The sequence below is a fragment of the Gobius niger genome (assembly GCF_951799975.1).
Source record: "Gobius niger genome assembly, chromosome: 17".
NCBI classification, from domain to species: domain Eukaryota; kingdom Metazoa; phylum Chordata; class Actinopteri; order Gobiiformes; family Gobiidae; genus Gobius; species Gobius niger.
The window spans coordinates 24,863,172-24,883,963 of NC_136868.1; the positions used below are offsets into that span (position 1 = coordinate 24,863,172).

Consider the following 20,792-nt stretch of genomic DNA (forward strand, 5'->3'; position numbering starts at 1 on the left):
TCTTGAGACTCACGTGACAAATGAACGGGATATATAGCTTTAAACCACTTTTGCATGGTGGTTTTCTTTAGCGTGTTGTCGTTAGCGCCACACTAAGGAACGCTAGTAGTCTATGCTACAACGTGTCGAGTTCATTCAAGACTCAAAGCCTGAACCACCTCCTTGCAAAGATGATCTCCTCAAGCAATAGAGAAGCTAAATTCATTTCATTCAAATTTGTAAGCACCTGGCCCCTGAAGCCTCCACAGTCAGTGTTTATGATGCTGTGTAGCTGAGCGTAGCATTAGCAGCGATCTCCATCCTGACTCCAGTCAAAATCAGCTGTCATGCAAATTACACCTCGAAACCAAATATAATTCTATTGCTATTTGGGACGGCATTAAAAAGTGTTACAAGTAAAAATATACACAGCATTTTGAAACAATAAACATATAATGTGTTGCTCCATAGCACAATGCATGATTGAAAATTGAAGATAGATAATGCAGTGTATCAATCACTTAAATATGAGACTCTTGTGATAAAATCAGACAGAGGGCAGATGTCATTTTTCTCAGACCCATGTTTTTGGGGGAAATTTGTCTGTTTTTTTTTTAATCCTTAACCCCAGAGCAAGAATTAAAGGCTATTGACTCAGGCTTACGCTTTTTCAGAACAGAAGTCATAGGCCATTTGCTTCTGCTGTCTCAAATTACGTGATGTCCCAAATTACCTGAATTCGCCCTACTCAACTTGACTCGCATTGTACTCATTTACCCTGCCTCTGCTGGCCATAACTCCTTCACAACCCGTGTTTGTATTAGCAGACAGCTGGATATCTTAATTGATTGTGCATGTTTCAAGTGAAGATATTAGCTGTTTTGCATGATAACAATCAGTATAGGTAGTAGAGATATTTCACGCCACAGAGATCAGGCTAAGAGAAGAACATGTCCCCCGCACAGGGAGATGATTTTCTGAAGGGAAATACACCGAGAGCGAAAGAAATAGTGCAATAAACGCAGCGGTGCTACTTCTAAAGCTAGGCCATTAGCATAAGCCAGGGGTGTCCAAACTTTTTTCATGGGGGGCCGCATACTGAAGCATACATGGGGTGAAGGGCCGTAGATCAGTAGTTAGTGCTGCAAAACCTTCGACTAGCAGAGGTTTAAATTGTGCCCCATACCTTTATTTAAGCTTAAAACCTTCATGCCAGCTCTGTCTCACAATAAAATGTTAGTTGTTAGGTTAGAATTGTATAGAATTATACATTTCAAATAAAAAGGTCCATCTCTGGTGATGTGTACCGATACAGCAATAGGCCGAGGGCCACCATAAATGGGTCTGAGGGCCGCATTTGGCCCCGGGGCCGCACTTTGGACACCCCTGGCATAAGCGTTTTGATTGGGCGAGCACGTCATAGCCAGACCGCGAAGTGGTTGTGCGCTGCGCGGAAAGAGCTGTCATTCGCCTCGGTGTCAGATCGTCCTTTGCTGCGGTAAAACGAATAAAAAGCATAAAGCAAATTATTGTGTTCAACTCATTTACGCCCCTTCTTTACTTGTTCTCTGCAGCGGACTGAACGTGCCCAACCATAAGAGGGTAAAACATGGCTGGCTTACACTACACCCACGCCGTGGTCCGGGGAATCCCTACTTCCTTGGCCACAGGAGCGCTCCGCAGCAGCGAGGCGGAGGTGGACCTGACCAAGGCGCGTCAGGAACATGCGGACTACGTGGAGGTGCTGCGGACGAGGCTGGGGCTGGAGGTGGTGGAGCTGCCCGCGGACGAGGCGCTGCCGGACTGCGTGTTTGTGGAGGACGCCGCCGTGGTCTGCGGTGACACAGCGCTCATCACCAGACCTGGAGCAGTGAGCAGGAGAGGAGAGGTAGGATCGGTGTGACTTTGGGCTTCAGTGCATGTGTTCATGAAAGTTAACACCTGTCCCATCAGCTGTAAAATGATTGGTGCCCAGTGTAATTATGCGGACAACATTTTGAAACTCAATAAAATGGCTAATAGATAGCAGAAGGAGATTGAAACTTTAAAATACAATAAATGTATGAAGAAGGTTACAGTGGTTTTTAGCTCAAAATCAGCATCTACTGCATCTTTTGTCCCATTCCATTGAAACAAATGGAGATCAGTGTGACCTACAAACAGAAATGACCTCACTTTTTAAATATTCAAGATTTCACATATTCCTACTGATTGATTGAAGTGTTAAAACATAATTTTACATTTTAGCTCCTTTGGTTCATTTAGTGAATTAAAACATTGGAGTTTGGTTTAATTCTGCTATTGTTTGTTATGTCAGTGGATAGAGTAAACAACACCAATGATAGTGGACAGTCGAGCTGAACAGCTGAATGGTGCTGGCACCAAGCTTTAGCTCTTGGGTAATAATGTTTGGGAGTTTGAAAGTTCACAAAACTTTCGACGGTGGTCACAGTGAGTGAAATGTGTTTCTTCAATTCTTGCATGTTGAAGTGAAAGAGAAATTTAGAATTCTCTACTGCGGCAGTAAATGAAGGCCAATTCTCTCAATGTGAATGGCTGAAAGTCGACGGGCATTCCCACAGCAAGTCGCTAAACAGGACATTTCTTGCCCCACTCTAAAAATGATCAGGGGGAAACCTGGTCACAGATAACGGGGACAAAAATGGCCACTGCTTTTTTAGAAATCTCTGCATACCTATAATTGAGAAGGAAAAGGCTCTCTTTACAGTTGAATGGCAAATAGTAAATGGTCTCAACTTATATAGCGCTTTTCTACCTTCATCAGGTCCAAAGCCCTTTACAGGAAAGGAACCAGTCACCCATTCACACTTTTATTCACCAATGTCTGTTAATGCAAATGTTATCTAACTGTGAGCCCTGCAGCATGATTCACTTAATTAGGCGATAGTTGTTTGTAAAAGTACTTGGCATTGTAACAGTGCCCGCATCCAGACACGTGCCACACAGTGCACCTGTACGCATGAGATCAAACCTGTTGATGACAATTCAGCCAGAAATTCTTAGAGGAAAACAAAAAGTCTTTATAGTTATGAGTTATAAGTTTGTGTAAATCGTATCCACTCAGTTGTATCTGGGCTACAGTGTCGTGTGTGGATGGAAACGGTAGGACAGCTCATCTGAAAGCCCTGTCATTCCACATCACTGTCACTGCACTGAGCTTGCTGTTAATGGTTGCTAATCTCTCCGGGGGCCGCAGTATTGACATTGGGGGTATTGATATTCTGTTCAGTTCTGTTCCAAGACAACACAGTTTTTTACTTCTGCTGGACATGTTCTCGGTTACATTTGCTCATTGTCACGTATCTCTCGGTTTGTACAGTGCATTTTCTGAGCAGGTTTTCCTTTGCTCTAAACATTAACAGTTTGTACCTTTGGTGCAGGAAACTGATGTAACATATTAAAGATTACCAGTCTCCTCCAAGCTACAGACTTTGCTCGAGCATTAATAGAGCATTAATAAAAGTTGATAATGAGTGATAAGCGGATTTTCGGCGTGGAGTGCCTGCGTAGGTTTCCTCTACCACTAAGAACATGTACAATAGGCCAGAATGAATGAGAGTGTGTGTGAGTGGTTGGTGGCAGAGTATGGTGTGAAATGAATAATGGCTACAGTGTGGCTGTGAAACTTAATGCAAGCTTGAAAAGCGCAATACAAGTATAAGCCACTATTATGAAGACAGGCTTACAGCGAGGACAGGAACTTCTACATCACCGTGGACCACAACCTGATCATCAAACAGGCGCGTCTGTCCGACACGGCCAACTACACCTGTGTGGCAAGCGTAAGAGCTCCACCGCCGTGGTCATCATCTACGGATTTCCCATCAACCAGTGCTCCTCCTGTGACCAAAACAGTGAAGATAGCGGCCGCGACACAACGATCTTTCACCAAAGAAAAAAAAAAGAGTGGTGCGCACTGAATGGGTGCTGCTGCCGGATGCTCTCTCATCGAATGCAATTTCTCCATCTGTGAGATCAATAAAGTATCATCTTATCTTGTTCGTTACCCAGTCTTTTGTCTTGAAGAGCAAGAAGAAGCCTCCAAGAAAGAGGAAAAACGGTGTTGGTGCAGTGGTCAGCGCTCGTGCTTCACAGCCAGAAGGTTCGATCCCTGGGGTGGATGGGGCCTTTCTGTGTGGAGTTTGTGCATTCTCCCTGTGCCTGCGTAGATCTCCTCTGAGTTTCGGCTTGAATGAGAGAATGTTTGAAAGAGCGAGTGTTTGACAACGGATGGAAATCAACCCATGGCTACAATCCGGTGTGACATGTTTACATGCATGAATCCCATGTGTGTTCATTAATATGCACTGTCTTGACCAAATAAATAAATAAATAAAACTTGTAAAACTTTTTTGATGACTTTGAGTCTCACTAGCGTGCATGCGAGACCATCCCGTGTGACAAACCAGACAGTAGGCCCACCCCACCCTGCTCACTTCACCTTGGACCTTACCCACGACTTGCTCCCGTGATGACCCTGCACAACCCCAGCGACACCAGAGGAGCAAGAGTGCGAGACAGCTGCACTCGACATGTGAACAGAGCTTCACTGCACGGCACCAGCGACCGGTCACATCCACCTGTCCCTGCTGCCGGGTGTGTTTGTGAGGAGGAGAGAGAGGAGAGAAAGGTGGTTTGTGAACAATACTTAGTCTTTCCTTCACCTGAAGGAAGGAAAGACTGGGTACATCTTGTTCAGCCCGACTCACTCAACAGTTCCCACAGTTTTGGTCCTCGAACACCTCAGTTTGCTCCCACAGTGCGTACCTGGGTGTTATCTTTGACAGCAGCATGATTTAGTTTATGACAGATAAGTCATAAACTATCTGTTTATGACTTATCTGTCATAAACTAATCTTATCCGTTCATGACAGTCATTCCATTAATTTAGTTTGTTTGATATCAGCTGTAAAATATTTTATGATTTGTTTTACCTTCTATGACACTGCTCCTTGTATCAAAACTTTCCATCAAACTTTACTGAAAGACAGTTTTCACCCTATACACACTGTGGAATTCACTCTCATTAAATTGCACAGTGTAATCCCAGCATGAACCAGGTCTGATGGCATAACATCTAATTCCACATGTTCCCTAGAATAGCCTGGCCTCTTGCCCCCTCATAACCTACAATATAACAGTCCGTCCTTGTGTAAAGTTTGGAAAACACATGACAGATGCACATACTGGCTCACCTTTGCTGGTTTGCATTAATGTGCACTAGATTCCACACCTCGAGAAGACTTTAGGATTTTCACCACATGTTTTTTGTACGTCAGCACTAAAACGTGGAAGCCTAAATCCATGACTGACAGGCTCTGGAGCACTGTGGAGGCTCGTAGCCGGACCGCACACCTGCCTTAGTGCCCTTTTTAAGGAACAGGCTTCGTAGGAGGAGATTGAGCAGCCATGTTGATTTCACAGACCGCTCGGGATCATGACTATGAATGGGGATAGTACATTTCCTTCCCCACTTTATTGAATGTATTGTTTTTTATATATATATGTTCCCGTTGATAGGAAACGCTCATGGCTGTGGTCCTGATGTTGATGCTCGCTGTAGCGCATGTCGTCTTTTGTTTAATAGCAGCAGATGTTTCAATGCCTTTGTGTTTGTGTGTGCTTTTGGATTGTTCCAGACAAAGGCAATGAAGGAAGCCCTGAAGAAGTTGGATCTGAACCTGGTGGAGATGACGGATGAGAACGCCACGCTGGACGGAGGAGACGTGCTTTTTACTGGTAGATCCTTCATCAGTCTTGTTACTAATCGAGGAACATGTTTAGAAAGCAAGACCTCTTATTTCACTGTTATTTTGGTCTCAATGACTTTTTGTTCAGACAGTTGTCCTGAATAAAATGATTTTTTTCTTTTTTCTACTCTTCCATCATGATTGACAACCAATACAATGTTATGTAATTCAGATTTTAATACATTTTATTGGCAAAGATAACCTGAAACACAAAATAAATTGGGAAACACATCCAACATTTTCTCATCAAATCTACACAATTCAGGTAGGTCACCTAATTTTGGTTTCAAAACTACAAATTCCGCCGGATGGTGAGTTTGTTTGTTTATTTATCAGGACAATGATTTCCATCTGTAGTCCTTGGGGGAAAATGACATAAATATAGAGTGCAGTCAGGGGTCATTCATCAGCATCACATCCATAACTGATCACTCAGTCTCTTAATACATTTCATCCTCATCATCCTCATCATCCTTGTGAATCACTCATGTGATGGTGATGATGGTGATGATATGTCTTCCAACCAGTCAGTTACTCACTCACTCACTACATATACCCAGGATTCCCAAATGGTCTCCCATCCAAATACCAGCCAGGCCCTTCCCTGCTTAGCTTCTGAGATCTGACGGGATCAGGCAGAGCAAAGACAGAATGGCCACATACATATATATGATACTATAATATTTTCCTGTAGTCCTAATGCTATGTTAGAAGAAGTACATGAAAATGCGCCATTTGGCTTTAAAAGACCTTCAGTGAGGCAACCTCAATGACCTGTTTTCACACTACAGTGACATTCTCCTGATACATTATTTATCATTCTTTATGATCAAAGCAAATCAGTAGAAATAACCGAAGTAAACATTTAAAATTGAAATTGAAAACTATTTTTGCAGTACATTTTACTCTGTGGTCTTTAAATGTCTGTCCTCTACAAAACTCAAGCCTCTTGGGAAAAAGCCTAGTACACCTAATTAGGTTTCTAGACACTGACTTTGTGCTCCAAGTGCTCCAAACCCAAATGGGTTTCATATGGCAGGGCTAGAAACATTTCATGCTGGCAAGCCTCAAGTTAGCAGCTCATTTTGTTACAGAACAGTAGATTGAGAAGAACCCCATATTTAGGCTTTAGCATGCAATGGGGGCACAGTCTGCTAATGTCCAGAGCCGCCTTAATCACTGGGCTTGCCTAGGCTGGAGCCCAGGGGCCCCAGGCATATTTTTTTTTCTCCACCTCTGTGAGTATAAGTGAGCATGAAAACAATAAAATTCATAAAATGGCTCTGATTGCTTACATTAATGACTAAGCTGAACATGTAGTGGAGTCATCTCGGGTTAGAGTGAGTGGGTGTGGGTGTGAATCAAGATTTTCCTGTCAATCACTTCCTTTTTGCTGCGCTTTATGTGTGTGCCTGACTACCTGGAGAAGCCCGCCCTGGGGGCCTACAATTCTGTTCAAGCCCCGGGGCCTATGGATGCATTAAGGTGGGCCTGCTAATGCCACACCACACTGACCACACAAGCGATATTTCACAGCTAAGCACTGAACCGGCACGCAAAACTTCACTCGCTAGTGCAGCATTCAAGCATCCGAGGCCCAGCCATTAGCTGTAACTTTGCACCGTGAAATAGCCGAGAATAGTTTTTTTAGTATTTCTTGGTAATATCATTTTCATATGCTTCCAGGTCAGGAGATATTTGTGGGGCTATCGAAGCGGACCAATCAGAGAGGAGCAGAGATCTTAGCTGAGGTCTTTAAGGTAAGACGCACGCTAAGACAAACTTTGAAAATCCAATTAGACAGTGCTGTACTACCGTGCCGCCGAGAAATGGTAAATAATTTATAAACAACCTCATATGCTCCGATTTATCTTTGGCATATGCCTCTTGACACGGCAATAAGCTCGTCCATATATTTAAATCCAATTACGCTTGCGTTACGAAGTCTTGTCGGGTCACTATATGCTTACGTTATCTCCCCTGATTAGCCAAGCTTCCTCTTCAGATGGAAGGGGGGGGATGATGACTTGCATTTCTAATATATAATGAAACAAAGCCGCCTCTTCGTTGATAAGGAATAGTCAAAGTCCGAGTTACATCCCCAGCTGACCTGTGCTAACTTCGAAACAATAGCAAAGGAAAGCGCTCAGGAAGCATTAAGGATGTGGTTATTGCAGTTTTTGTCTCCAGCTGCTCCTCTGGCCTTCAGTCACAATAACCTCCATCATGAATCATAGCGATCTAATAATCTGATCAACCAGGCTCAAATATTTTTCTGCGAAACGTTACCATACACTCCAGTGGAAACTGTGGACCATCCTCTTTAAAGGACCAAGATATATGGGGGGTTTACAGAGTTTATATCTGAGGGAAATTAAAGCTGTATTCCAAACATATTAATGTGATTGAGAAAACACATGAAAGTCAAAGGAGAGCTATTGCAAAGTACATTTTATAGGGTCAGTCTTGTTCAGGAAAGCCACACTTCTACAGGTTTATGCCATTGTAATTCAAGTTGATCTTCCGTCCAAGTCTATACTTGTTACTCTAGTTACTCTCAAAACAATGGCGCAAAAAACAATAGTTAACACAATATAGAGAGTGATTCTTAAAGGTATATAGGAGGCAGCAGAAAGTTCAGCTCCCTGACAGCCTGGCGGATGTCCTTCAGTCAGAGGGACCCGTACTGGGCTGAGAGTCTGCAGTCTTCTCGCTGAGGCAGGACTAAAATCACTGCCCATCCAAAGCAAGACAAACATCATAACTGGAGTTTGATGAATTCAGGAAGTGTCACCAGGAAAATTGAAAAACTGCTGTTACTGAATATAATAATTACACTGCGTTCCAAATTATTATGCAAATTACATTTTTGTAAGATTTTCTAAATTGTCAACTCAAATGAGAGTCAGCATAATTTTCAAGTCTTTACCTGGTAGAGGATCATTTAAATGTGGTTGAAAAAATTTCCCAGTGATAACAGTATTTTTTTCAAAAATAAACATAGTAAAAACCTCAAAATCTACTGTTCCAAATTATTATGCAACTCATCGTTTCAATACATTTTTAAGCATTAGGAGGTCATATTTACTAAAAATCAAAAGCTATTTCAATCAAAATTAAATCCATTAAACTTGTGAGTTTTTGGACAGTTTCTGCTTGGATTTGTTTGCAGGATGTTACAACAGCCTCCCAGAGCTGCTGTTTGGATGAAAACTGCCTCCCACCCTCATAGAAGTTTTTTTTGTTGAGGCTCCAAAGATTCTCAATAGCAACCCTATTGAGAATCTTTGGAGCCTCAACAAAAACAACTTCTCAGGTCAGGGGAGGAGGGGGTCCACATCATGAGTTTCTCTCCTTTTTTGCCCATAGCAGCCAGTGATGCAGAGGTATTCTTTACAGCAGGACATGGTGCGTTGTCATGCGTGAAGAGGATTTTGTTCGGGAAAGCTCGGCTCTTCTTTTTGTACCATAGAAGACAGTGGTCAGTCAGAAACTCCACATATTTTTCAAAGGTCATTTTCACACCTTCAGGGAGCCCAAAAGGGCCTAAAGGGGCCGACCAGCTCTCTCCCCATGATTCTGGCCCAAAACATAACTCCGCCACCTCTTTACTGACGTCACAGTCTTGATGGGACATTGTGGCCATTCACCAACTATCCACTACTCCATTGATTTGACCATCCAGGGTTACACGGCGCTCATCAGTGAACAAGACTGTTTGAAAATGAGACTTCATGTATTTCTGAGCCACTGCAGCCGTTTCTATTCATCAGCATTCAATGAACAGTTTAGGGGAGGCCCGGATAGAAGGTTTATGCACAACTGCAGCCTCTGGAGGATCCTACACCTTGATATTCCGGAGACTCCAGAGGGACCAGCAGCTTCAAATACCTGTATGCTGCTTTGTAGCATCTGTTCTCTTAATCTGTTGTGTTTGTCTGGCAGAAACTGTCCATATTGTGCCTTTATCTGCACAAACCCGAGTGTGCTCTGAATCATCCACAAATCTCTTATCAGTACCATGATTACACTTAATCTTTCATGAAATATCAAAGTTTTTCATACCTAGACCAAGGCATTCAACTATTTCATGCTTTCCCATGTTGCTTGAAAATGTAAATCTGCTTAATAAAGTGGAATACCCTTTTTCAGTAGTTTTTCCCTTAACTGGGCTTAACCTGACAACTAATGTCAGTGATTCAAAGAGCCCTGAGACACAATACCATCCATGAGTTTCATACAATTTGCATAAAAATTTGGAACGCAGTGTGTTCAAGGGAAGCTACGTTCAATCTAGGTGATGTTTTTGTCATTTGAATTTACATTAGCTATTAGTTTAGAGCTGAAAAATAAATAAAATTGTACAGCGATAAGTAAGTTGTCATTGTAGCAGCCATATCAGAGTATAGAAGAGCTTATTTTTGTTGTTCTGTGGTACATGATATGGTTTGCTTGCAATGCTGTTGTTTTTACTGTGCAGGACTACACCGTGTCCACTGTGCCTATGACTAAGGGGTTGCACCTAAAGAGCTTCTGCAGCATGGGGGGACCTGGCCTCATCATCGTTGGTGCAAGTGAACATGCCCAAAAAGCCTTCAGTGTAAGCATCCATTTCAGTGTTTCTGTGTTCTGTTTTTGGAAAACTTAGCACAAAATGTCAAGTTTTGCAGTATAACCCAAATACGGACGGACAATCAAAAGTGTCTTTTACTTTCTTTTATTTTAACATACTTTCAGCGGACACATCCTTTTAGACAGGCAGACGTACAAACAATGAATAAAATGCTTTTACAAGGTAGAAGGTCTGGTAGGAGCGCTCGCTTTGCGCAGTATGGGCTGAGAAGCTGCAACAGACAGACCTTATCCCCTTATATTAGACGTGGTGCATCACTCATGTTGAAGCTTGTAGTAAATTATAAATGCACACAAGTAAAGAGTTGTACTCAATGGCCACTGCTGCTCTGTTTTATGATCGTGATGCTAGGGGCCACCATTGCTGTATTACCTTCATATAGGGGCGGCAAAACAAGCTAATTTTTCATTGGAAAGCATTGCACTTGCACAAGACATATTTTGAACAACTGTAATTTTTAAAAACTTTCTACAGCTAGATATTGCTCCTGTGATAGCGCTGGATTACTCGCAATTAAAGGGGCCAGGCTGGTTTTCGTAAGAAACATTTTAGAAATCTTGTATACTGAGGGGTGGACTTTGATTGATAGGCCGTTAGCATTAGTGCTAATGGTGCGGGCACGGCTATGACCAAAACTACGCGCTCTGCGAGGGCCGAGTCTACAGTGAAGATCCCGCCCTTATTCCCTTTTAGGAACATGATCTGTCAGAGCTGGGAAGGAGGAGTCTGTAAATCCCCCATGATTTCCCTTTCGAATGTGGTCATTATGGTAAACGGAGAGGAGTGAGCAGAAGCTGTCTGTTAATTCCATTGATATCATATAATAAAGGCTAGATGTCTTAAAGGAATAGGCCACTGTTTTTACATACTGAGATATGTTCTTACCTTAGCTTTGACGAGTTCTTTAGGACCTGTCTGATCTTCACCCGTGCCTTCAGTCACGTAAACACAGCGCAGACGGCGTTAGCATTTAGCCTCTCCCTCTCTCCTCTATAGCTCCAAAACAGGTCAAGATAGAAGCTACCAAGCTCTTCCACGTTTTCCCTTTTTAAATATGGTTACGTGAAGTGTTCCACTACAAAGTATAATTACACAAAATTAAACAATGTGGATTTTCTAAGCGGATAAAAGGGGGAACTATATTGTAAGGCGTAATAATACCAGGAGTAATTTGGCATCCGCACAGTAAAGTGAAGATTACTGCGCAGTAAAGTGAAGATTACTGCGCAGTAAAGTGAAGATTACTGCGCAGTAAAGTGAAGATTACTGCGCAGTAAAGTGAAGAGTCTGAGCAATGTTTTTCAGATGGTAAAAAGCTGCTGATGTTATTGCTTTGATGTGGCTGTTAAAGTTCAGGTCTGAGTCCATGATTACTCCTAAATTTCTTACGAGACTGAGACTGAGACTGAGACTCTGCCGTCAGTGAGTAGATCAGTGTCATCTGCGTAGTTGTAGTCAGACAAATTATGGCTGTTTATTAGCTGGCCCAATCGAAGCAGGTAGAGGTTGAAAAAGAGGGATCCCAAGATTGACCCCTGGGGGACTTTTGTCTGAGACACAGTGGCCAATTTCGATAAAGTACGTCCTGTCCTCAAGATAGGACTTGAACCAGTTTAGAGCAGTTCCAGAGATTCCCACCAAGTTTTCTAACCTGTGAAGTAAGATTCTGTGGTCCACTGTGTCAAAGGCAGAGCTCAGGTCCAGCAAAATCAAAACTGAAGCAGGCATCATCTTGTACTTGAAACTTTTTATGCACGGGATTGCTTTTTCTGTTTCATTTGTTGGGGTTTGCGAGGCTACAGGGCACAGGGGGTAAACTAAGACCTGACTCAAGCCGTTTAGCTTTTTGATCGGCCTGCAATTCCAATTACATCGTCATTTTCTTCCTTTGAATTACGTCTCTCTCTGTTGTGTCTTCAGACGATGCAGCAAAAGAGTAAATACCGCTACGACAAGCTGACGGTACCTGATGACTTCGGTGCCAACTGCATCTACATGAACGTGCCCGGCAAAGGCCACGTGCTCGTCCACATGAACGGTGACCAGTTTCCAGAAAGTTTCAAGGTAACATTTGCGCAGACAACAGCAACTCTATCTCTCACGCAACATCCATCTTCCAGTCAGAGATACTATGTCTCGAGTTTGTTGTGATTCTTCAGCACCAGCCCCTGAGAAAAACAACTGAGCCCCATCTGAGTGTGATTGTTTTCCACGCACAACTATAGGTTTGCCTCTGCCAGAACTGTGTTATTTTAACAATAGAACCTGCAGTTTGATGTGCACTGGCCGCTTTTCTGGATAATGTCTCCAACCACAAGCCTGGAAACCAGGCCTGGGGGAAATTGAGTGTGTTTTTTAGCTCCAGACTTAATTGTAAAAGCAGATAACTCTCAATGGTTTTGTAGAAGTTTTCTGTATGTGCAAATAGTTTACAATGGTATTTGTTTGGACCTAAATTGATCCCAACTAATCCCGGCTGTTCGTGTGTGCGCAGGTGCTTGAGAAGTTGAAGGACTACACGTTGATTGCTGTGTCAGACTTGGAGAAGATAAAAGTGGACGGGGCGCTCACCTGCATCTCCATTCTCATCAACAAGAAAACCAACATCTGAAATCGGAGTATAGTATTTGGATTTACGTCTGCGTGATACTACCACGAGCTACTACTTCTCGAGTTTGGCACACTTGAGGTGGGAGTGCTTTGAATTGCCTTATGTATGAAATGTGTGGTATAAACAAGCCTTGCCTTGTTGCAACTAAATTTAAAGGACTAATCATTTTTTGTGATTAAGGGTGTGTCATGTTGTGTGTTCAATGTTACCACAGCCTCAAATACATTTCCAAATGTTTGATTATTGAGTGAAGAAATCTTACAATGCTAACTACTAACATGATACTGATGATTGTGATACTAGCTGCATCTCTACATTTCATGTACTTGACAACTGTGGTATGTTGCAATAAATGTCAATCTGTCACTAATATTTGTACACAATAAAACCAAATATTTAATTTAATTTACGTTTTTGGTTATTAAAGCCGTATCACGTCTGGCACTGGCATATAATTTTTAAAGTGTCTATTCTTGTCAACATCATTTTCTATTTAACTAACTCCTCAGCCCTTTTCCAAGCAGAGACCCCAAGACTTCTAAATGAACCCTCCCATCAGCCCAAAACATAAACAATAGGTATAACTTCCAGTTTGACAACTCTGGCTTTTCAAAGATGCATAGACTTCTTGGGAAAAATAGTTCAAAAAGATAAATTGTATAGCACAGAGAGAAAACCAAGTGGTGGCTGTGGCGGCAGTTTAATTTGTGTGATTTTGCTTTAATAAAATGTTTAGACTTGCATCCACTTAAGCTCTGATTTGTTCATAATGTGTAGCTTTGGTTACTATACAAAATATTTGAAAACACCAACAGTCAGTCAGTGCCCTACGCTCTTATATGATTGCATCATTACTATCAATTGAAGGTCGTTTTTGTTTACAAACTCATGTATGAACTGCTTTACCCGTAGATACTGCCGCCATCTAGTGGCCAATGCATAAAAGTGGTACTGCAGAGAATTTTGGACCAAAAGTTATTAAAACATTGTATATTTGATATCAAAAGGCAGTTGCAATCAACATTAAAGCTGTACAAATAATACGTACAAACCGTAAAAACAATATTATTAACGCTGTATGAACATGACGTTATGTACGCTGTGACTACATGCATTACTCTCTCATACATTCTGGATATTTTATTATAAAATATTAAGAACTAAAGTCAACACAGTCAGTGTCCAGAGGGAAAAAGGATATTAGAGATTCCCTAGAAAGTGTTTTATATAATGTATTTAGATACAGTGAGCAGGTTCTGTATCTGGTGACACGGTGACGACTTAATTACATGGCATGTTTGTATAGATGTTCTCTTGCCCTCTTTGCTCTCTTCCTTTACTGCCCGCATTGTCTGTGGCCATGAAGAGGTACGAATGGTTCAAGAAGTCTGACCCTGAGGAATGTTCTCTTGATAATGTTTCTTCTCTGTCAGGTGACTTTTGTATTACAGTTACTTCTTTATCCTTATTGTGATCTTCATAGATATAACTGTTCTCTTTTGTGCACAGAATGATAGTATTTTTGTTTAGGGCCACGTAGTCGGGGTACTGTTCCATGTCTATGCTGTCATCCTCCTGTCCCACACTGGAATAGGAAGTGCCCGATGAGGTGAGGAGCGGAGCGGATTTTGCGGAAGCTTCCTCCAGTCCCGAGTCGTCCTCTTCAGACAGGACGACTATGGACGCGGTGGTTTCCCCGTACAACTGCTTGGCGGTCACTGGACCCTCCTGGTAATCACAGCAGCCATGTTAAACAATAATCATTTTTCAGATCCCTTTTAACTACCAGCACCTCTATTCCATTATTTATTGTCTAATGGTTATAAAAAACACCATTTACAATTGAGGAAAAATAATATTTAGACGAGTATCCTTTCTCAACCGGCTGTAGTAATACATTTGATTAGAAAGTGAAAAAATATTTTACCCATTTTTGCTGCTTAAGGTCGGTCAAGAAGTCCTGAAGAACTTTGTCAAGGTTTGGCACAGGCGGCCAGACATATTGCTTCAGCTTTCTTTGAAAACACACAATTCAGAGACATTAGTATGATATGGTGAGAAATAGTAAATAGATCTGAATGTACTTACTTGAAATACTTTGAAAACAATAAAGTGAGGAGTACTGCAAAGACCAGGAACAAGACAGGACTGAAGTGAACGAGCAACATGCTACGAGAAGATGAGTGAACTGCAAAGGTCAATACAAAAATCCTGTTTGTGTTTGAACGTGCAATACATTTTGAAGAGAATATTATTAAAATAGAGTATAATGTTCAAGCAATAAATCAGTGGTGCACCATCAGAAGTAAATTAACATCACTCAATCCCACTGCAAAAATCAATGAAATCTAAAGCCATTATTGTTGGACAATACAATGCAGAATATTTATCATTTTACTCTAAAGGTGATTAAAATTACAATATTTACCTGGGACATCTCCAGTAAGAACATTGGACCAGTCACTCCATTGCCCCGAGTACTCGGGCCCAGAAGGTTCAGCCCGGACTTTCACATCAAACTGACCGCTCCAGGAACGCTTCAGACACACCTCTGTCTCTGGGCCATTTGAGACGACGGTCTGAAAAATAAAAGAATCATCTATTTTCTAAAATGTTTTAACAGCTTTGTGTAAATGAGGATATTTCGACACGTCTCAGTAGCACCATCTTGTGGTAACAAAGGGAAAGCAGAGTTGTCTGGACATAATAATTCTCTTACCGTCCAGTGCTTCTCTGTTGTCGGTCTGTAGTTGAGCTCGTACTGCAGGTGGGATGACAGAGCAGGAAGAGGAGAGTCCCAGCTCACACACAGCTGATCAGTCTCATTCTGCTTTAGGAGGCTCGGAGGAGACGTTTTGACTGAAAAGAAAACATTTACTTGGTGATCTTTTCACTATATGGATTCAGATATTAGTATTACACTTCTATTATGTGAAGTCTGATAATGAAAATATTAACCTCAAGTGTTGTAGATGTTCAAAGACATCACTGAGAGCAACAGAAGTATATCTGCCTGTGTCACAATATAACATCTATTTCTTATTCTTTATTGTCGGGATAAGTTTACAATTTTTACACAAGAAAAGAAATGTATATGATTTTAGTATCAGAGTGCTCCATAATAAAATGTGAGTACTTGAAAACTGTATGAACTACTGTGCAGTTCATATAGAGGAAGGATTTCTTACTGATGGTGTTGAGCTTGAAGTCCTTCGAGTAGAAGGTCTTGTTGAGTGGAGCCATTGGACTGCTGAGCTTGACTCTTGTTCTTTTCTGCACGTTGCCTTGGAAACCGCACTGGTCAGTTACGTTAGTCTCAGGGAAGCATTGTGTCCACTGTGTCCAACCACGTCCTTCGCTTTATAGTTAATAAAAGCATACAACACAACAATTTTGATAAGTATGACAACAAACATGACTGTTCGGATGCACATTGACAGACCTTGAGCCTGTTTTGTAGAATAGCGTGTAGCCTGCCTCTATGTTTGATACGCCACTGTCCCACTGACATGTGACGTTAAGCAGATCCTTTGTGGAGCACGTCAGTAAAATGTCATCTGTCAGACACAAAATAAACAGTGAAAAATAACAATGATCATGGCATAGCATTCTGCCAAGCCAGCCTGTCTAGTGTAAGTGTGTTTGTTTTGTTTAAGAAATCCTTGAAAGCCACAGGACAGACCTGCGGATTGTGGAGCCACAGCCTCAACAGGCGGTGACCATTGGCTCCAGTGTCCAGTGGTGCTGCTGGGGGAACATCTGACAGAGACTTGAACTTTGACTTCTTCTCCTGGCGCCAGACCATCCAACGTTTCTTTAAATTTGCGGTCACCCTTTACAGATAGTATTAGACAGTTTAGATGTGTTTGCTGAGTGCACAGCTTTGGTACAAACATGTTCTTTGCACACATCTTAGTAGATTTGTCTTCACTTAGCTACATTTAATCAGGGGCGGACTGGCCATATGTCCATTCTGGAAGAGCACAGAAGGGCCACTGGCTCTAGGGCCACCAGTCCCGCCTCAACTGAGCTTTACCCAAATCTAAAAGCTAAAAAGAAAAGCATCAAAATAGCGAGAAAAAGACGATGAAAAGTCAACAAAAACATGAGAAAAAAACGAGAAGAAAAAAAAACACTACAAAAACGTGAGAAAAACACAACAAAAAATGATAGAAAAATGATTAAAAAACAACAAAAATATGACAAAAATGTGGCGACGTGACGAAAAGTTTCCATCACTTTTGTAGGTCTTAGCTTTCAAATGAGGCGTTACATTGTTGCTCTCCAGTCAAGAAGCTTTTAGATTTGGGTAAAGCCCAGTATAAAAAATATGAATCTACAAGGAATTCTGTGGAGTATGGTGTACCACAAGGTTCAATTTTGGGACCATTATTATTTATTATTTATATGAATGATTTTGCTTCTGTTTCTACGACCACCTTTCCCGTTCTAAAATAATAATAAAAAGCCGAACTGGGGAAAATGCACTCGTTAATGTTAAGGCGGGGGGTAGAAGGTTAAAATATGTATTTGTGGAAGTGTCACAATTACGCTAATTTGGGCCAGGCTGGTCAGAGTCCAGGGCTGTTTTTCAGTCCCAGTCCGCCCCTGCATTTAATAAAGTACTTTTTTCACTTCTCTAACTCATACTGCCGTCTTGCACCACCTTCTGGTTGTGGCTTAACACTACTACCCACTTTGCTGCCGGATTCAACAAAGGTGCACTTTTGCCCCCAGAAATGAAACATTAATGTCATAAAGTGGAACATACCTGTTTTATTGTCTGGTTCATGCTCTTGGAGGAGAATCTAATCTTGTAGAACAAAGTATAAGCACATTTGGCCTGCCATGACAGCAGCAGCTCTCCAATGTTGTTGTTTTGGATTAGAGAAATGTTGCTGGGTGGCTCCTGAACAACTGAAGAAATACAAGCACACAGTGTTGGTGAACAAGATGGTCGCATTTTGTGTTATCCTTCATAAGTGTCTAAATAGAAGCATCTCACTATTATCCTCCACAGTGACGGTCCGGCTGTAGAGGCTGCGGTTCTTGGCTCGGTCCAGAACTTCCAATGGAATATCATCAAACTCAAAAATATCTGACTGTGGGAAAGAGCAGATGTGCAGAAGGCCTCCATCTCCTGATGTCTGGACCTGCATCTCACACCGTGTTCTTCGGGGAGGACTGGAGATTAGACACAAAACACTAACGGTACCAGACATACAATGTTCCCAGTGACCATTAAGGCGAGACACTGCAAGCACATTTTTTATATATATATTTCACAGTACATCTCTTCCTTAATCAACAGCAAGTGCTTTCATTTATTGTTTATTAGATATAAAAACAATTATCAAAAGAGATTATGTGCAACCTGTTTTTTTGAATAAGCTATTGAGTTGTGAAAAAAATGTGTATTTAAATGAATTTTTTGGGCCAACAAATCAAATTAGAAATTAGATATTAAAAACGTATTATAAAAGTATTATATTTGTAGGTGCTACTTAAAGGGACTAGACAGAGTTTAAAAAATACTCCAGCAATGTCCTAAGGTGTAGAATGAGCTCAGACCTATTCACCACAACTGCCTCTCAAACTGTCACTCAAAAAGTTGTTACTTTGGGTCCGAATTGCCGGCATGCACGAGCTTAATATAGAAGGTGCAGTTACACGAATGACCTGAGGTGGCAGTAGTGAGTATAAAATGGCCAACTTGCATCTAGCCAATTTGCATTATAGTGCACTATGCAACTTTTTACCCGAAAAAAAAAAAAAAAAGTTGATATTTGTGCGTTTAAGACCTTGTAGTGACCCAGCTTTCCACCACAGTGGTCACTACAAGGTCAAATACGCACAGATATCAACTTTTTTTTCCCCAAAAAAAGTTGCATAATGCACCTTTAAGTAGAGAAAGTGCCCCCTTTTACAAATTACCCAAAGTGACTCGATAATTAAGCGCATTACTGTGAAGTGAAAGCTTGTGCACTCGAAAGAAAACAGGTTTAAAATCAGAATAATAAAGGGCATTCAGTTAAAAATATGTTGTTGTTTTTTTCTTTTTACTTGTCGATGGTGTAGTAGAATTCAGGAGCAGAGTCTGAGTCTTCGGTCTTAAAGAAACAGGTGAATTCCTTTGGTATTCCGCCCTCCATTCGGGTAAGGCATTTTGGACTGGGCTCATTTTTTAAAAGCAAAATGTCTATAAAGAAAAAAAACACACAGAAGCATATTATTAGCATGAAGAGGTTTTGTATGGGTATTGAGAAAGAATGAATGAAGTGGAAACATCTGTAAATGTATGTTATTTGTTATAATAACTTGTTTCTTCCTTTTGTAAGTAAAATACAATGTGCTATAATAACAAAAAAAAAGGGAAATAAAACAAAACATAGATAAGGAAAGGTAAGGAAATACAATACAGCAGATAGATAAATAATGCATAAATAAATTACCTTCCACAGACAAACTTCTCCCCTGAGAATTAGTCCAAGACGTGAAGGCCACAAAGGTCCACAGAGCGACGCCGGCTGCCTCCCACCTGCCGGCCCAAAGCCTGGTCAGGGCGTTCATCTTATTTTACTATTACTGTATAACAACAGTACATGTGTGCAGAGGTGTCAGATGTGACCCAAAGTGACAGTTCACACATGAGCAGAAAACTTGTGTCAACTCCAAAATCAACGCCAAATAAGGACAAGTGGGAGGAGACTCAAGGTTTGTGTTGTTGTTTTTGAGGTTGACTTTACAGGTTTCTAGAAGTTCATATGTTTAGTATAGTTTCAATCTCACCTTTTGGAAGCCTTTTGCCTCGACACTCTTTTCAGGATTATCTTTTGAAGTTTTAAAAGACGTCCATTTTTATATCCATTCATTATTTATTCATCATTTTAGCCTTCAGACCGAGGTGACTGGGACTGGGGTCATGCCTTGTTACACAGAGTCCCCTTTAAAATCACAGTACAACCGTTAGGTGTAACATGTCCCATAGCTCCGCTGTGCGTTATCTTGCTCCCCAGGTCTGCAGTGCAAGTCAGGTCGTGTAGCCTGACTGAACTTAAGCCACTACTATCACCCCAAACATTATACCTGCTGAACCATATAGAATTTTCCCATCACTTATATAGTTTTTAATTTTGTGACCGCACAGTGGTTAACAAAAAAAGAAAATAGGATGTGACCCAAACCACTTTTGCTCTTTTTTTGTCATGTTGGTTTGGCTTTAGACATTTTGAAACACGACATTAAACACTCACCATGGTATTTTGAGGAAATAAACCACATTTTATATTACATCTTGTTAACACACTGATATTGTTGCATCCGAGGGTGACCACTGAGGATGACCATCACACGTGGGTGCAGTTGAGCAGATGGAGGAGAGATATTTAGGAGCTAAAAGCTTCATGTGGGGCCTATCCAGAGCTGTGGCCAGGCCCACCTTAATGTACCATAGGCCCCGGGGCTTAAACAGAATTGTAGCCCCCCCCCAGCACAAACCCTCATAGTCATGCCGCAAAGTGAAGTGACTGACATAAAAATCAATGAATCACATTCTTTTCCCCCCCCTCCCCCCCCCCCCTTAATTCTGATAGGTCCTTGACTATGGTAGGCCCCTGGGCTCCAGCCTCTGCTAGCCCATTGGTTAAGGCGGCTCTGGCTGTGGCACATACTCAAGTTAGGGGGTGCTGAAGAATATGACAGCTCCCAAAAATAGTGCTTATTTCCATATTTTATATTGCTTGCAATGTACAAACTATCCACCAGGGGGTGCTGCAGTAACCTCAGCACCCTGGGTTCC

At 41.5% G+C, this 20,792-nt stretch overlaps 2 protein-coding genes across 2 annotated transcripts; one reads left to right on the forward strand and one right to left on the reverse strand.

The window, feature by feature from the left end:
* The first annotated feature begins 1,417 nt into the window (after positions 1 to 1,417).
* LOC306977333 (N(G),N(G)-dimethylarginine dimethylaminohydrolase 1-like) lies at positions 1,418 to 13,273 on the forward strand. The gene is made up of 6 exons (XM_079575617.1): positions 1,418 to 1,867; positions 5,640 to 5,739; positions 7,437 to 7,510; positions 10,231 to 10,350; positions 12,304 to 12,447; positions 12,878 to 13,273. Exons 1-6 carry the CDS (start codon positions 1,589 to 1,591, stop codon positions 12,992 to 12,994), a joined length of 834 nt encoding a protein of 277 aa, XP_079431743.1. The 5' UTR covers positions 1,418 to 1,588; the 3' UTR covers positions 12,995 to 13,273.
* Positions 13,274 to 14,275: 1,002 nt separating this feature from the next.
* On the reverse strand, positions 14,276 to 19,570 carry mpl (MPL proto-oncogene, thrombopoietin receptor; the record flags this gene model as incomplete). Its single annotated transcript, XM_079574414.1, has 12 exons — positions 19,447 to 19,570; positions 19,058 to 19,193; positions 18,000 to 18,178; positions 17,766 to 17,911; positions 16,677 to 16,827; positions 16,437 to 16,551; positions 16,183 to 16,352; positions 15,714 to 15,853; positions 15,423 to 15,573; positions 15,083 to 15,182; positions 14,922 to 15,009; positions 14,276 to 14,722 (listed from the first exon to the last, which is right to left on the reverse strand). The coding sequence occupies exons 1-12, from the start codon at positions 19,562 to 19,564 to the stop codon at positions 14,276 to 14,278; spliced, it is 1,941 nt and encodes a 646-aa protein (XP_079430540.1). The 5' UTR covers positions 19,565 to 19,570.
* Between the last annotated feature and the right edge of the window lie 1,222 nt (positions 19,571 to 20,792).

Excerpts from the sequence above, each read along its gene's own strand:
- LOC306977333 (XM_079575617.1), top strand. The coding sequence starts at position 1,589 with ATGGCTGGCTTACACTACACCCACGCCGTGGTCCGGGGAATCCCTACT. Across the intron at positions 7,511-10,230 it reads TCTTAGCTGAGGTCTTTAAG|GACTACACCGTGTCCACTGT; the intron begins GTAAGACGCACG and ends TTTACTGTGCAG. Across the intron at positions 12,448-12,877 it reads AGTTTCCAGAAAGTTTCAAG|GTGCTTGAGAAGTTGAAGGA; the intron begins GTAACATTTGCG and ends GTGTGTGCGCAG.